At 45.4% G+C, this 18,446-nt stretch overlaps 1 protein-coding gene across 1 annotated transcript in view; it reads right to left on the bottom strand.

Moving 5' to 3' along the window:
- The window catches only part of stam2 (signal transducing adaptor molecule (SH3 domain and ITAM motif) 2), a 54,764-nt gene that overhangs the window by 27,250 nt on the left and 9,068 nt on the right, over window positions 1-18,446 (bottom strand). The window contains exons 2-3 of the mRNA XM_055638796.1: window positions 4,091-4,175; window positions 943-1,018 (exon numbers count right to left, since the gene is read on the bottom strand). Of these exons, the coding sequence (XP_055494771.1) occupies window positions 943-1,018; window positions 4,091-4,175 (161 nt within the window). The remainder of the gene's footprint in view (window positions 1-942; window positions 1,019-4,090; window positions 4,176-18,446) is intronic.

Here is an 18,446-nt window from a genome sequence, read left to right as displayed (position 1 = left end):
ACCCTTAGGCCATGTCCACAGATCTTGGACAATGGGAATCTAATTGTGATTCACCACCAGCACCTAGAGCTGAAAGAGTACAAGCTCGGAAGGCAGGGCATTGCCTGTGTCCTATAGCTGAAGGCCACTAAGCGGAGCACATTTCATCATCCAACCGCAAGCTTTGAGAGGGACTGAGACTCTATGAATGATACAGCACTGAAATAGGCCCTTCAGCCCAACCAGTCCATTCAGACCAAGATGCCCCGGCTAAGTTTTAGTTTAGTTTAGAGATACAGCGCAGAAACAGGCCCTTCAGCCCACACCAATCAGCGATCCCCGCACACCAACACGATCCTGCACACACTAGGGACAATTTATAATTTGGAGTGTGGGAGGAAATCGGAGCACTCGAAGAAAACCCATGCAGCTCACAGGGAGAACGTACAAACTCAATGCAGACAGCACCCGTGGTCAGGATCGAACCTGGGTCTCTGGCACTGTAACTCTACTGCAGCGCCTCCGTGCCGCCTAATGAGAGGCATGACCAAGCTAGTCCCATTTGTCTGTGTTTGTCCAATAAACCTCTAAGCCTTTCCTATCCATGTTCCTGTCCAAGTGATGTTTAAATCTTGTGTGTTTGTACCTCTCTCAACTACTTCCTCTGGCAGTGCGTTCCATTTCGCCCGCCCCCTTCTGACTGAGCAGGTTGCCCCTCAGATTCCCATTTAAACCTTACTCTCATCGTAAACCTATGCCATCTAGTGCTTGATTCACCCTCCCCATGCCCTTCATGATCTTATACAACTCTACAAAATCACCCCTGTGCTGCAAGGAAGAAAGTCCGAGCTTTTCCAGCCTCTCCTTCTAACTAGTCGCTCGATTCCTCGCAACATCTTTAACGCCAGAATTTTAACAAATTCTGGATGAGAAAAGAAACGAGAATGGATTGGCCTCACTCACCGTTAACGCCTTCATTGCCACATGTGGGTTTTTGTGATTTACTCTCTTCATAATCGCCTTCAGACAATCTTTAGATCTAAAGTTAAAAAAAAAATACATGTTAAAATATTAAACGTAAGCTAACAATCAACATTTCGAATGTTGCACCCTGCTGCACTTTAGAGTCACACAGCGTGGAAACAGGCCCTTCAGCCCACACCAACCAACACGTCCCATCCACACTATTCCCACCTGCATCCATTTGGCCCATATTCCTCTAAACCTGTCCTATCCATGTACTGGTTTAAATGGTTCTTAAACATTGTGATAGGGCCTGTAAATGTGATTACACCGCCAACAACAGGCAGATTCAAGTTTTCACTGATCCTGATTTTAATCTCTGGCTGAATTAAAATCACACTTATATTTTAAAGAATCGCAACGTGATCTATAGGATAAGGTCAATTTGTGTCATGGAGTCATTCAGCACAGAAACAGGCCCTTCAGCCCAATGCGTCCAAGTGGGCCAAAATACAGCATCTCAGCTAGTCCCATTTGCCCACATTTTCCCCGTATATCCCTCCTATCCATGAATGTTCATGCATCTTCAACCTTAGGTCATCTTGGTCAGCAAAGACATGTGGAGGTGAAGGGCCCCGTTTCAGTGCTGTTGGGCTGAATGCCTTCTAGTTCTCGCTTCCCCTACCCGGGAAAAAAAGACCGCATTCACTCCAGCTATGCCCCTCATGATTTGATATACCACGATAAGAGCACCCCTCAGCCTCCTGCGCTCCAAGGAACATTACAAGCAAGTAAGGCACACACTCCCCTTTGCCAATTTACACAGACACACACACACACAAACCTATACGATCCGTACAATTAACTTCACCAGCAGTGTAAAGCAAAAAGTGCTAATTCTGAAATTGGACAGAGCATTCTAGAAATAGCAAAGCAGGCGACTTCTGCAGATAAACAGACACAGAGTTAATAATTTAGGTAGAAGCAAGGACGTGCCCATTGCTAGTTACACAGAAGGTCACAAAGTGCTGGAGTAACTCAACAGGTCAGGCAGCTTCTCTGGAGAATATGGACGGGTGACGTTTTGGGTGGGACCTGCAGATGATTAATTCAGACTATTGTAATATATTAGGTTGATGACTTTTCACCAGAAATATGTTCCTGGCATTTGTCGCAAATAATCTTAGAATGGACGTGGAAAAAAACAAAAAAATCTCACTTAAAACATCAGACTTGCTTTTCTGATTCTGAGGTTTTGTATGATTTTAATCCTGTTTTTTCATTTTTATTATTTCTTTAGCTGTCCAGTGTAATTAATTACTTTTTAGATAAATTACAAAAGATGATAGATCGTAAGACAGAGGAGCAGAATTAGGCCATTTGGCCCATCGAGTCTGCTCTGCCCTTCGATCATGCCTGATCTATCTCCCATTCTCCTGCCTTCTCCCCATAGCCCTTGACACCCTTACTAATCTATCAATCTCCACTTTAAAACTACCCAATGAGTTGGCCAAAAGGGTGAAATATTACAATCAGGGGAAAGTTAGTGTCACAATAACAAGCTGGCAAACATGTAATTGCTCAAAATGGCTCAGTCAATGTCTAAAGCATATGCTGAAACAGCATGTGCAAATATCTTAATTACAATAGATAATAGGTGCAGGAGTAAGCCATTCGGCCCTTCGAGCCAGCACCGCCATTCACTGTGATCATGGCTGACCATCCCCAATCAGTATCCCATTCCTGCCTTCTCCCCATATCAACTGACTCAGCTATCTTTAAGAGCTCTATCTAACTCTCTCTTGAAAGCATCCAGAGAATTGGCCTCCACTGACTTCTGAGGCAGAGAATTCCACAGATTCACAACTGTCTGGATAAAAAAGTTTTTCCTCCTCTCCGTTCTAAATGGCCTACCCCTTATTCTTAAACTGTGGCCCCTGGTTCTGGACTCCCCCAACATCGGGAATGTAATTATTCTGCCTCTAGCATGTCCAATCCGTGTATGTTTCAATAAGATCCCTTCTCATGCTTCTAAATTCAAGCGTATACAAGCCCAGCCGCTCCATTCTTTAAACATATGACAGTCCCGCCATCCCGGGAATTAACCTTGTGAACCTTCGCTGCACTCCCTACAAACAGCAGCTTGGTATTTTTACAAATAAAATATACAAAAAAAACAATAATAGTACAAACAGACAAAACGAATGCCCACAGTTAAGTGCAGAGTTTAATGGAGGTTGTAGTGTTTAATAGCCTGATGGTTCTAGGGAAGAAGTTGTTCCTGAACCTGGATGTTACAGTTTTCAGGCTTCTGTACCTTCTTCCCGATGGCAGGGGTGAAATGAGTGTGTGGCCAGGGTGGTGTGGGTCTCTGGTGATGCTGGCTGCCTTTAAAGCAGCAGCTCCTGTAGATCCCTTTAACCGCAGTGACTCCAGTCGGGTCACTGTGACGCAATCAGATGCGAGAATCTTCTGCTTTTCTTTAAGCAGGCCGCCAATGTTATTTGTGGATCCTTGTTGCAAGAATGCAGCCACAGAGGCAATGCAGCAGTGTCAGGGGGAGGGGGTCAATCACAATCACAGATCCAGCCCAGTGGACGACATCGTCGGGAGCTCGCAGGTCCCAGGTTGGTGACCAGCTCTACGGAGCTTCCGCAACAACAGCTTCGTCCGCTGGACTGGAAGGAGGCAGCCTTGGCAGCTTCGACCGCCCCGGGTTGCGGAGTTTGAACCGGCCCGTTCGCGGAGCTTGGATTCAGCCACGGGATTTACTTACCATCACCCGGCGGAGTCACAACATTGGAAGCCTGGATCGCCTCAGCGCAGAGGGAGAACAAGGAGGGAAGAGACAAGGACTTAAGACTTTTGCCTTCCATCACAGTGAGGAGGTGCCTGGTGAACTCACTGTGGTGGATGTTAAATCTGCGTTTATTGTGCGTTCTGTTATTTTATTCTATGTTATGACTGCAAGACAAACAAAATTTTGTACAGACTGAAAAGTCCGAATGACAATAAAGGAATACAATACAATAAGCTGCTAAATCGTAGGACGATGTCACTGGGGAACATGGTACAAAGCCAAAAAGGGCGAAGGAGGAGAAGCAGAAGGCAAAGAGGAAATAAGTTAAAATGTATTTCCCACGCATACCCATTTGGTGTTGTCCCAACACGATCACAGATGTCCATGATGAGGGTCCAGTCTTCACTGGTATTATGCTCATTTGTGGCTTTTTCTGAAAAAAAAACAAAAATAAGTCACATCCATAGTACAGCGGATAAATCAATCACTCAGACCAACCGGTACACAACAATTTCATATTTAAATGTATACATAATAATTGATTTCCATAGAACAGAGCAGCATTTGAGCAGGTCCTTCGGCCCACGATGTCAGTGCTGAACTTAGTGCCAAACTAAACTAAATCCTTCTGCCTGCACATGATCTTTATCCCTCCATATTTCGGTACTTTAATCGGACTTTACCTTGCACTGAATGTTATTCCCTTTATCATGTATCTGTACACTGTAGATGGCTCCATTGTAATGCGTAGGAAGGAACTGCAAATGCTGGTTTAAACCGAAGATAGACACAAAATGCTGGAGTAACTCAGCGGGTTAGGCAGCATCTCTGGAGAGAGAAGGACGGGTTGACGATTCGGGTCTGAAGAAAGATTTCGACCCAAAACGTCACCCATTCCTTCTCTCCAGAGTTACTCCAGCATTTTGTGCCTATGTTCGATTGTAATCACACATAATCTTTCCGCTGACTGGTTAGCACACAAAAGCTTTTCACTGTACCTCGGTACATGTGACAATAAACTAAACTAGCCATCTACAATCCTTTTTAAACGCCTCTATCGTATCTGCATTCATGCCACATGTTCAGGCAGTCGCCAGTACCATTACTGTATGGGGACAACTTGGCTTCTTACTTAAAAACACCCAAGAGTGTGTAGTTTAGTGATAGAGCATGGAGACAGACCCTTCGGCCCATTGAGTCCATGCCGACCATCGATCACCCGTTCACACTAGTTCTATTTTGCTCCACTTTGGGATCCACTCCCTACACACCAGGGGTAATTAAATTACAGAGGCCAAATAACCAAATAACACGCGCAGTCACAAGGAGAACATGCAAATTCCACACAGTCAACGTGAGGTCAGGATCAAACCAGAGTCTCTGGCGTGGTGCAGCAGCAGCTCAAACAGCTGTGCCATCATTAAATTGTGAAGGAAACCTCAGATAAACCTAGGATTTTACAGGACAGCCCAGATTACATTGCAGCATGGAAATTTACATATTTAGGCTGCATTACAATCAATTTCAGTATCCATATGAGCAACCAAAATGGAGCTGAAAGTTTTTTAGTCAGGGAAGACGACTCACTGATCCACTAGACTTTAGAGATACCGTGTGGAAAGAGTTTAAGAAAGAAGTGCAGATGCTGGTAAAATCGAAGGTAGACACAAAATGCTGGAGAAACTCAGCGGGTGAGGCAGCATGTACGGAGAGAAGGAATTCTCAGAATGAAGAAGGATCTCAACCTGAAACGTTGGCAATTCCTTCTCCACGTAGATGCTGCCTCAGCCGCTGAGTTTCTCAGTATTTTGCGCCTACCTGTGGAAAGAGGATCTTCAGCGCACCAAGTCAGAGATCATCCCATGCACTAACACTATCCTACACACTAGGGACGTTTTCCAATTTAGCCAAAGCCAATTAACGTTCAAACCTGTATGACTTTGGAGTGTGGGAGGAATCTGGAGCACCTGGGGAAAACCCTCGCGGACAAGGGGAGAACGTACAAACTCTACAGACAGCACCCGTAGTCAGGATCGAACCCTGGTCTCCGGCACTGTGAGGCAACAACTCTACAGCTGCACCACCCTGCCACATGAAGTCCATTCTCATCATGGATTGTCTTTCTGCTGACTGGATAGCACTGGATAACATAAGCTTTTCACTGTACCTTGGTACATGCGACATAAAAACTAAACTGACATGTTCTGTAGCACAACGGAACACATGTGTAAAGGTCACTTTAATTGGCTCCAAAACACTTTGGAACATCCTGCGATTGGGAAAAAGGACTGGACGAGCAAGTCGCATTGTTTAGGGATGAGTCCTTATTTACAGGACAAACCTGGCTCAGGTTTCAACATCAGAGTCAACAGTAACTGACCCAGTAATAACATTGTTGATCTAAAGGTTTTCTATATCTGCGGTTACAGGATATTGCTAAACTTTGCCGTTTTGCAATAACTGCCTTTGCAGCAATGAGTCCCGAATGACGGGGGAAATCTATGGCAAACATAGCACTGTACAGCCAGGCAACCTAAAAGTTGTGTCATTTTGCCCAGCTTGGCAAGCACCCGGGACACCTGCCGTTCAACTCTGAGTGGGGGCCCCCCTCTCTATCTCTCTCTCTCTCTCTCTGTCACTCTCCGTCTCCGCCCACCATCCGTGTCCGTGTCCCCGCTCTCCGGCCACTCCTCATCCGCCGGCACGGCCGGCCTCCCTGCACATGCGCACTGCCACAGCCTGCACATCCTCCCTCTGCACACAATTACGGCCAGCACATCATTGGGCACATCATTGGCCGCACTGCACATGCGCATTGCCACGACAACTGGTCGGCGCCGGGCACTTTCTCCCTCCCTTTGCATTGTGGGAGATCTGGTCGCCATTGCTGTCCGGACGCCGCCTCGCCGCGACCGCTGAAAAACTAAAGCAAAATCACTCCCTGGAGCAACTCTTGCTTCTTGGTTTCCTGGTCCTCCGAAAATATTCCAAATGGAATTTAAACTGGAGGTAGTATTTATCTCCTGTTCTGTATTATATTTACATATTCTGTTGTGCTGCAGCAAGCAAGAATGTCATTGTCCTATTTGGGCCACAAGACAATAAAACACTCTTGACTTGGATTTAAGCAAAAAAAGAGTTCTTGGGGGAAAAAAAGAGCTACCTTAAATTTAGTTGCATCTGGTTGGGTAACTATGGTAGGGTGAAGACTATTCCATGCTTTAATTGTGTGGGGGAACTCCATGGAGCAGCCAGCATCTCTGGATAGAAGAAATTGGGTGACGTTTCGGGTTGAGACCCTTCTTTAGACTCCCTCTGGTTTTAGTGTTTTTAGTTTAATTTAAAGATACAGCGTGGAAACAGGCCCTTCGGCCCAACGAGTCCTCGCCGACCACCGATCACCTGTACACTAGTTCTATCCCACACATTAGCTACGCAGGTCAAGAGGGTTTTATTCTCTCACGTCCCAGTTAGAGCTCTCTCTCTCTCCCTCTCCCTCCTGGGATTAAAGTTCTATCGTATAGTATCGTGTGTGTAGGAAAGAACTGCAGATGCTGGTTTAAACTGAAGAGAGACACAAAAAGCTGGAGTAACTCAACAGGTCAGACAGATTCTCTGGACAAAAGGAAAATATATTACGTTTTGGGTTGGGTCTGAAAAAGGTTCCTGCACACCTTTGGAATGTGGAAGGAAACAAGAGCACCTGGAGAAAACCCATGCGATCAAAGGGAAAAGGAGTAAACTCCATACAGACAGCACCCATATTCACGATCAATTCTGGGTCTCTGGCACTTTTAGGCAGCAACTTTATGGCCAATGTACTGCCCCATAGTCTTGAACTGAATTAAAACATATAGTAGCTGTAAAGAGTGATATAGTGTCACTTAGAGATTTAGACTGAAAATGGAGTTCCTTTTTTTTTAGTAACCAAAGTTATCAACGTATATTTTTTTGTGTGTTGGAAAACAAAATATAGTGGCACAGCTGGTAGACTTGCTGCCTCACATACCAGAGATCTGTGTTTGATCCTGTCCTCGGGCACTGTCTATGTTGAATTTGCACATTCTCCCTGCAAGCGTCCCAGAGACGCATTGGCATTGTAGGTTAACTTGTCTCTGTAAAATCGCCCCCGATGTGCAGGGAGTGGGTGAGGAAAATGGGATAACAGAACTTGTGTGAATAGGTAGACAAAAAATGCTGGAGAAACTCAGCGGGTGAGGCATCATCTGTGAGGCGAGGGAAAAAGGCGACGTTTCGGTGGGACTGATGTGTGGGTGGGGCGGAGACAGCTGCGGGAGAGCTGGGAATGGGAGGGGAAGGAGGGAGAAAGCAAGGACTACCTGAAATTGGAGAAGTCAATGTTCATAAATATGGGGTGTAAATTACCCAAGCGAAATACGAGGCGCTGTTCCTCCAATTTGCGGTGGGCCTCACTCTGGAGGAGGCCCAGGACAGAAAGGTCGGATTCGGAATGGGAAGAAGAGTTGAAGTGCTGAGCCACCGGGAGACCAGGTTGGTTATTGCGAAAGGAGTGGAGGCGTTGTGCGAAGCGATCGCCAAGCCTGCGCTTGGTCTCACCGAGGTTGATCATACGCTGAATAATCCAACCACATTTTTGTTTGGAAGTGGAAAGAAATAATAGAAATTGCATTCATTGCAACGTGTAAAAAGAGTTGAGATACTGTATTATAATTTTGCTGCATGTCATTGTGGTATATATCACGTCTTGATTGGTGAATATATTTCGTTTGTGATTTTACTTGAAGCTGAAATAATCTGTGAATGCTTCATTGACCATAATTCCGACTGATAACTACGCACTTCGTCCGAGCATATTATCGCACGTGTCATGCAAGCAGTCTTAAACGACCACCAAAACTCTAATTTGGCAACCTAAAAATTTGCCAAGGTTGCCCGACTAGAAACAGAGAAAAAAAAGTTAAGTGAGAGCCCTGTCTAGTGTTGGACATTTCCACCCTGGGGGAAAAGGTTCTGACCATCTGGCCGATCTATGCTTCAGAATTTTATTTACTTCTATCAATGGTATGTTGGCTTTCATTGCAAAAGGATTTGAGTATAGGAGCAGAGAGGTTCTACTGCAGTTGTACAGGGTCTTGGTGAGACCACACCTGGAGTATTGCGTACAGTTTTGGTCTCCAAATCTGAGGAAGGACATTATTGCCATAGAGGGAGTGCAGAGACGGTTCACCAGACTGATTCCTGGGATGTCAGGACTGTCTTATGAAGAAAGACTGGATAGACTTGGTTTATACTCTCTAGAATTTAGAAGATTGAGAGGGGATCTTATAGAAAACTTACAAAATTCTTAAGGGGTTGGACAGGCTAGATGCAGGAAGATTGTTCCCGATGTTAGGGAAGTCCAGGACAAGGGGTCACAGCTTAAGGATAAAGGGGAAATCTTTTAAAACCGAGATGAGAAGAACTTTTTTCACGCAGAGAGTGGTGAATCTCTGGAACTCTCTGCCACAGAGGGTAGTTGAGGCCAGTTCATTGGCTATATTTAAGAGGGAGTTAGATGTGGCCCTTGTGGCTAAGGGGATCAGGGGGTATGGAGAGAAGGCAGGTACGGGATACTGAGTTGGATGATCAGCCATGATCATATTGAATGGCGGTGCAGGCTCGAAGGGCCGAATGGCCTACTCCTGCACCTAATTTCTATGTTTCTATGTTTCTATCAAGTCTGCCCTCAACCTTCGACATCCCAAACACAGAATTTCCAAGCATCTGGAACCGGAAGCTACGAGGAGTTAGAAGCTGTGATGCTACATGGATGTCAGTCACTAAGCAAACAATAACCTAGCAAATCTCATTGATGGCAGCAACAGAATTTGAGAAGAAAACAACCTCTAAAAATCAACAAGGCAAAGAAGACATTTGTGGGCGGCACAATGGTAGTTGCTGCTTTACCGTGCCAGGGACCTGGGTTCGATCCTGACTACGGGATCCTGAATACCCCGTGACCTTCATGGGTTTTTTTTTCCCCCGGGTTCTCCTGTTTCCTCCCACATCCCAAAGACGTGCAGGTTCTAAGTTAATTGGCTTCTGTAAATTGTTCCTAGTGTGTAGGTTAGAACCATAAAATTATATAGAACATATAAAATTATAAAAGGACTGGACAAGCTAGATGCAGGAAAAAAATTCCCAATGTTGGTCGAGTCCAGAACCAGGGACCACAGTCTTAGAATAAAGGGGAGGTCATTTAAGACCGAGGTGAGAAAAAACATTTTCACCCAAGAGAGTTGTGAACTTATGGAATTCCCTGCAACAGAGGGCAGTGGAGGCAAAATCACTGGATGGATTTAAGAGAGAGTTAGATAGAGCTCTAGGGGCTAGTGGAGTCAAGGGATACGAGGAGAAGGCAGGCATGGGTTATTGATAGGGGACGATCAGCCATGATCACAATGAATGGCGGTGCTGGCTCGAAGGGCTGAATGGCCTCCTCCTGCACCTATTTTCTATGTAACTAGTATACAGGTGATTGTTGATCGGCACGGACTCGGTGGGACGAAGAGCTTGTTTCAATTCTGTATCTCCAAGCAAAACATGTTTGAGCAGATGTGATGACTAATGGTCAGCTGACTGTCACGATCTAAACTTGAAGATTGGCCAAGTTGGAAAGAGTAGCCAAAGACTCAGTGCTCCAATGATTTTTACATTGGGCTCCATTTACTGAATTTAACAAACTGAAGCAAACTTACCACTTGGCATTTAAGTGTGGGAGAAATGTGAATGGAATGCAATTGGACTTCCATGAGCCTTTTAACAAAGTACCACTCAAGAAGTCATTAAACATCACACAGCATCGGGAAAGTATACTGGAATGAATTGATATAGAACAGAGAAAAAAAACAAAAGCAATAAAGGGGTCTTTTTTGGGTTGGGAGACCGTGGTTGGATACTTCAGCAACTTCAACAATTCACAGACTGATGAACCAGTTTAATTTAGTTTGTTATTGGCACGTTTCAAAGCGCAATGAAAAGCTTATTTGTTGCGTGCTATCAGTCAGCAGAAAGACTATACATGATGCATGACTATTAATGCTGGACCCTCTGCAGTTTGCATATCGGGCCAATAGATCTGCAGATGATCTGGGCCTGCACTTCATCCTCCAGCACCCAGACTGCCAGGGGACTTATGCGAGGATTTTGTTTGTGGATTTTAGCTTTGCATTCAACACCATTGTGCCAGAGCTACTACACTCCAAACTTTCCGAGTTGACTGTGCCTGAACCCCTCTGTCGATGGATCACCAGCTTCCTGACAGACAGGAATGCATTTCGTTGTCTCTGTACTGTACACTGACAATGACAATTAAAATTGAATCTGAATCTGAATCTGAGGAAGCAGCATGTGAGGCTGGGAAAACACATCTCGGACCCGCAAACCCTCAGCATAGGAGCACCGCAAGGCTGCGTACACTACCCTCTCCTCTACATCAATGACTGCACCTCCACTGACTCCTCTATCAGATTCAGATTCAGATTCAATATCAAGCTTCTCAAGTGTGCGGACGACACAACCCTGATTGAACTGATCCAGGATGGGGAGGAATCTGCCTACAGACAGGAAGTGTCACAGCTGGTGTCCTGGTGTCATCGCAACAACCTGGAGCTCAATGCTCTTAAGACAGTTGATAGTAAACTTTAGGAGAGCTCCCCCTCCCCCCACTCACCATCAACAACACCACAGTCTCGTCTGTGGAGTATTTTAGGTTCTTCGGAACCGTCGTCTCCAAGGACCTTAAATGGGGGGCTACCATCGACTCCACAGTCAAAAAGGCATAACAGAGGATGTACTTCCTGCGGCAGGTGAGGAAGCACAATCTGCCACAGGCAATGATGGCCCAATTCTATACGGCCATTGAGGAGTCTGTCCTCACCTTCTCCATCGTGGTCTGGTTTGGCTCAGCCACCGAGCACGACACCTGGAGGCTGCAGCGAATCGTCCGATCAGCAGGGAAGATTATTGGCTGCAACCTTCCCTCCATCGACAAACTGTACACTGCAAGGGCCAGGAAGCGAGTGGGTAAGATCATCTCTGAGCCCTCTCACCCTGGCCACAAACTCTTTGAATCACTTCCCTCTGGAAGGCAACTCCGGACTGTCAAAGCTGCCAAAACAGCTTTTTTATCCCACGAGTAGTAGCTCTACTCAATACCCAAAAATTTGTAGCCTCCTTTTGCTGTGGTATTTTATTTAATGCACATGTTTAATCGATAATGTTTTATTATTAATGTTTAATGTTTTAGGCGTCATTCCTAACTCTCACTGTACGTCACTTACGGGCTGAGCACCAAGGCAAATTCCTTGTATGTGAATACTTGGCCAATAAACATATTCATTTATTCATTCATTACCAAATGGCCACGACACCATCAAGCCGTCCACAGCGTACAGATACAGGATACAGTATAACGTTAGTGCAAGATAGGATCTGATTAAAGATAGTTTGAAATTCTACAATATGGTGGATGGGAGGTCAGGACCACTCTCTGTCATCTCTCGTTCCCCTTTTCCCTGACTCTCAGTCTGAAGAAGGGTCTTGACCCAAAACGTCACCTATTCATTGCCACTTTCATTTCACTGCACATCTCGTGTGTATGTGACAAATAAACTTGACTTGACTATTCCTTTTCTCCAGAGATGCTGCCTGACCCGCTGAATTACTCCAACTTTCTGTGTCTGTCGTCGGTGTAAACCAGCATCTGCAGTTCCTCCCCACCCACTCTCTAATTGGTGAGAGGAACGTTCAGTTGCCTGAGGGAAGCTGTTATCAGGCAATCAAGTGGATATAGATAGGCCAAGAAACTTAAATGTGGATGAGAGTGATGTTATCACTTTGGTAGATGGAAAGTGGATCATTTTTAAATCACTTCTAACTGTTCATTGGCCTTCGTTGCCTTGGCGAGACCGCATTTGGAACATTCAGTACAGACGCAATCTCCCTGCCCACAATGCTATGTTAAATAGGTCTGGATAAAGGTTCATCAATTTAATATTCCTGGGAAGCGTGGGTGTTGGGTAGAGTGTTGTCCTAGATGCAGAATTTTAGCAGATTGGACCGATGCTTTCATAAATTACGGCGGCACAGCGGGTAGAGTTGCTGCCTTACAGGGCCAGAGACCCGGGTTCGATACTGACTACAAGTGCGGTCTGTACGGTCTCCCCGTGACCTGCGTGGGTTTTCGCCGGATGCTCCGGTCTCCTCCCACACTCCAAAGACGTAAAGGTTTGCAGGTCCTGCTGGCCAGCCACCATAACGGCTGCTGCCGCCCGGCTCTCTTCCAAACCCCCCCCCAGCCCGGCTCCGTCACGCTAGCGGAAGGCACAGATAGGCTGCTTTTCGCTGTCCCCGCGAGCTTGCACTCTCGGAAAATCCCGCGCGTCAACGGGCGTACGTAGCTTCTTGACGTCGTATGCCTAACGCGTGGCTTTGCGCGATGACTTCAGGCCACCCACCCCTTGCAACCGCGCGTTGCGGGAACAGACCCAATGGGTCTGCGCTTGGTCTAGTTATTCATTAAAATGCTATTCAAAACCCACCAATTTGAACACCTCTCCCCAACAGCTCAGATGATCTGGTTCACATTAAAATACTTTGATGGCGAGTTGTGAAATATTTCTCATTAGTCATAGGAGCAGAATTAGGTCATTCGGCCATTCATTCATCAATGATCTATCTTTTCCTCTCAGCCCTATTCTCCTGCCTTTTACCCCCATAACATATGACGCCCCTACTAATCAAGAACCTGTCAATCTCCGCCTAAAAAATACCCATTGACCCATCTGATTCAATGGATTCCACAGATCACCATCTGATGTAAAGAAATTCCTCCTCATCTCATTTCTAAAAGGTACGTCCTATGCAAGCATTTATTTCAAGAGGGCCAGAATACAAACACAGGAATGTAATACTGAGATAAACACAAAATGCTGGAGTAACTCCAAGGGACAGGCGGCATCACTGGAGAGAAGGAATGGGTAACGTTTCGGGTTGAGGCCCTTCTTCAGACTCCAGCATTTTGCGATATAAACCAGCATCTGCAGTTCTTCTCTCCACATGTGATACTGAGGCTCTATTGGAATAGGGATACTTTATTGTCACATGTGTCTAAGCAGTGAGATTTTTGCTTGCATACACAATATATACAAATAACAGCCACCAATCACGCTGACAAATTTACAAAGCACCGGCCCCCCCACCCACGATTGTTATTCCCCTCCCTCCTCACAGACCCCCCCCCCCCCCCCCCACGCCGGTCCGACTGCATTTGGAGCATTGTGAGCTGTTTTGGACACCATATCTGAGGAAGGATGTATTGGGTAGGGAGAGGGTCCTGAGGAGGTTTACAAGAATGATCCCAGGAATGAGTGGGTTAACATATGATGAGCGTTTGACAGCACTGGGCCTGTACTCGCTGGAGTTTAGACAATAGACAATAGGTGCAGGAGTAGGCCATTCGGCCCTTCAAGCCAGAACCGCCATTCAATGTGATCATGGCTGATCATCCCCAATCAGTACCCAGTTCCTGCCTTCTCCCCATATCCCCTGACTACGCTATCTTTAAGAGTCCTATCTAGCCCTCTTGAAAGTATCCAGAGAACCGGCCTCTATCCCCCTCTGAGGCGGGGAATTCCACAGACTCACAGCTCTCTGTGAGAAAAAGTGTTTCCTCATCTCCATTCTAAATGGCTTGCCCCTTATTCTTAAACTGTGTCCCCCGATTCTTAGAAAGATGAGGGGGGGACTTCATTGAAACGTACCGAACAGTGAAAGGCTTGGATAGAGTGGATGTTTCCACTAATGGGAGAGTCTTGGACTAGAGGTCAGAGCCTCAGAATTAAAGGACGTTCTTTAGGAAGGAGATGAGGGGGAGTTGTTTTTTTTGTCCGAAGGGGTTAATCTGTGGAATTCTTTGCCACGGAAGGATGTGGAGGCCAAGTCAATGGATGTTTGTAAGACAGAGGTAGATATAATTCTTGATTAGTACAGGTGCGAGGTGTTATGGGTAGAAGGCTGGAGGATGAGATTAGGATGGGAAGGACAATAGGTGCAAGAGTACACCATTCGGCCCTTTGAGCCAGCACCATCATTCATTGTGCTCATGGCTGATCATCCACAATCAGTACCCCGTTCCTGCCTTCTCACCATATCCCCCGACTCCGCTATCAGAGAGAGATCAGCCATGATTAAATGGTGCTGTAGACTTGATGGGCCAAATGGCCTAATTCTCATCCTATCACATGACCTTCATCAGATTATGGGGCCCAAAGATACTCACAGTAGTCCAAATGCAGTCTGACCAGTGCCTTATAAAGCATTACATCCCTGTTTTTAATATTCTAGTTCTCTCAAAATAAATGGTGTCATTGCTTTTACCTTCCTTACTACTGATTCAACTTGCAAATTAACCTTTTGGGAATTCTGCACTAGCACTCCCAATTCCTCTCCCCATTTAGAAAATAGGTTACACCTTTATTCCTACTACCGTACATGAATCATTCTAGCAACGTATAAAATGGAGCCATGGTCCAAGGTCCCTTTGACTTCAGACAATTATAGTGTTATGTGAAGAGCGCAAGAACAACTTTAAATCCCTACATGTTAAGAAAATATAAACTAAGGGCAAAATAAAAATCAGAGATCGCAAAAAGTCTTTTTTTTTTTCATAAACAAAAATCAACTGATCCTAAAAAAGCAATAGCAATTTCAGAATGGCAAATATGATCAATTTCCCCGAGACCTGCAGACTATCCATAAACTGTAGAATTGAATCATTACATATCAGACCCAAGTGCAAAGATAAAGCATCTCTCAAGATTTCTACCTCTCACCCATTCCGTGTCACAACAACTGCTGCTGCATTTCAAAGATGTTTAATTGGGTCAAAAGCCCTTTGGACATTGTACGAAGTTCCATGTGAAGGCACGCCTTTGTTATCTTGGGATTTATGGATTCTTGCAGCATGGAAAATGGCCATTCACATCAGACTTCCCATGCCAGCTTCATGAAAGAAACAACCCTTACTTTAGTTTAGAGATACAGCGCGGAAACAGGCTCTTCAGCCCACCGAGTCCGCACCGACCAGCGATCCCCGTACACTAACACTATCCTACATACTGGGGACAATTCACTGAATCCAATTAACCTACAAACCTGTATGTCTTTGGAGTGTGGGAGAAAACTGGAGCATCCGGAGAAAACCCACGCTGTCACAGGGAGAACGCACAAACAGCGCCCGTAGTCAGGATCGAACCCGTGTCTCTGGCAATGTAAGACAGTAACTCAACCGCTGCACCCCTGCCGCCCTTAAAACACTAGTAATCCTTCTGAATGCATGTACACAATTTCATTTTGAACATTTTCCCCCTTATCCTGTATTTGTACACTCTGGATGACTTGACTGCAATCATATATGGTCTTTCCGCTGACTGGATAGCACGCAACAAAAAAGCTTTTCACCGTACCTCGGTACATGCACAATAAAAGTAAAGATGTTGTTAAATTACTTTGACTCCCTGATCAGACAATATTTTTCCATATTGCAGTAGCGTGATGCATAGAAGAATCCTACCAACTCCCCACCCTGCACCACCTCATTGTCCCACCTCTCACACTGTCCTGGGCCATTTACCAATGATCTGAAAACTCTCTAGATCCTGCAAAGGTGGTTAATAGATGCTGTAGACGTCTGCATTACCACATTTATATTAAGCACATACCATAGGGCAGCACAGCGGTAGTCACTGTATTGTCTGAAGCAGGGTCTCGACCCAAAACGTCACCCATTCCTTCTCTCCAGAGATGCTGCCTGTCCCGCTGAGTGACTCCATCTTTTTGTGTCTACCTTTGGTTTAAGCCAGCATCTGCAGTGCCTTCCTACACATAGTTGCTGCCTTACAACGCCAGGGACCCAGGTTCGTTCATGACTACGGTGTTATCTGTACATAATTGGTTTGATAAAATTGTAAATTGCCATCAGTGTGCATCGGATAGTGTTCGTGTGTGGGGATCGCTGGTTGGTGCAGACTCGGTGGGCCGAATGGCTGTTTCCGCCTTGTATCCCTAAACTCAAATTTCACTGGTTAAGTGACAATAAACACGAAGTTGATCTTGAGGATTGTTTCAATACCAGTGTCTCAAACTAATTCCTATGTTCAGTAGACATAATATTTCTTAAATATATAAATGTCAACGTTTATGAACTATGGCGATAGATGTGGCCCTCCAACCACTCACAGACATGGGATCCGGCTCCTATCAACAAGGTTGCCAGCCCCTGCTCTAAACTAAACATTTTCTGAGTGGGATATTGTATTTTTTGCTTCAAAGGATTAATAATTTTGATATTGAAATTCTGCAAGTTATGCTATTGGACAATACACACACAATGATGTTAAATGCATCCCAGATTATTCCACTACACAAAATGCTGGAGTAACTCAGCAGATCAGACAGCATCTCTGGAGAAAATGGGTAGGTGACGTTTCGGGTTGGGACCCTTCTGAGGAGGCTCTGGGAAGACCCTCTCAGAGCCTGAAGAAGGGTCCCAACCCCAAACATTGCCGATCCATTTTCTCCAGTGATTCTGCCCGACCCGCTGAGTTACTCCAGCATTTTGTGTCTTCGGTATAAACCAGCATCAGCAGTTCCTTCCACTGCCCTTGAGCTTTATGCCATACAAGATCGAACATTTTTAGCTCACAATGTAAATAATCTTATCTTTGCACTGGCCACTAATTCCATTAAGCATCTCACAAAACTGAACACAGTACTTAAGATGCAATCTGGCCAATGAACGACGACTGTCTGGAGTGAGTGTTCTTGTTCAATCACTGTCTCAAGAACTACACTACTGGAGAAACAGAGAGTCTACGTACAACCTTTGGGACAGTTCGGACCACAATTTCTAAGTATGCATTATTCTGCATAAAAAGTCCATTCTCTGTTATTCCATGTTTAACGTATTCAAGACCCTCAATTAGATACCCATGTTTGATCCTGACCCTGGGAGCTGCCTGTGTGGACTTTGCACGTTCTTCTTACAGGTTTCCTCCAGGTGCTCTAGTTTCTTCCCCCATCCTAATGGCCCTGCCCCACTGTACGAGTTCATTCAAGTGCTCTCCAGAGTTAAAAAAAAAACTCGTGGTAAGCACGCAGAATGAACGTAGCGGGTACGTCGGAGCTCGGGGACGTCTCTTAGCGGCTCGAAACGCGGTAAGCTCGGGAAGACTCGTGAAGTTTTTTCAACATGTTGAGAAATGTCCACGAGAGCCCCGTGTACCTGCTAGCGGCCGCTACCTTAAATCTCCGAGTTCGATCCGGGGCAAACTTACGTACAAACTCTTTGAATGAACTCGTACAGTGGGACAGGGCTTTAAGGATGTGTGCCCTCTGTAAAATTGCCTCCAAATGTGTAGGGGGTGTTTGCGAAAGTGGGTGAACATAGAACTGACGTGAACGGGTCATAGCTGGTTGGCGTAGACTCGGTGAGCCGAAGGGCCTGTTTCCATGCTGTATCTCTAAATTAAACTTTGTTGAATGTCATCTACTAAGACTGAAAATTGAAAAGCAGTTCATAGCCAACGAATGACTTATTTAGTAGTTGTACAACAGAAAGTCCACAGCCTGTACAACTATGTTATAATGTCCAGATAATCTGTGTTTTTTTTTTGCACGGTTA

The sequence above is a fragment of the Leucoraja erinacea genome, chromosome 7 (assembly GCF_028641065.1).
Source record: "Leucoraja erinacea ecotype New England chromosome 7, Leri_hhj_1, whole genome shotgun sequence".
Lineage (NCBI taxonomy): Eukaryota > Metazoa > Chordata > Chondrichthyes > Rajiformes > Rajidae > Leucoraja > Leucoraja erinaceus.
Note: the sequence above shows the minus strand (reverse complement) of the source record. Positions and strands in the feature narration are given on the sequence as shown.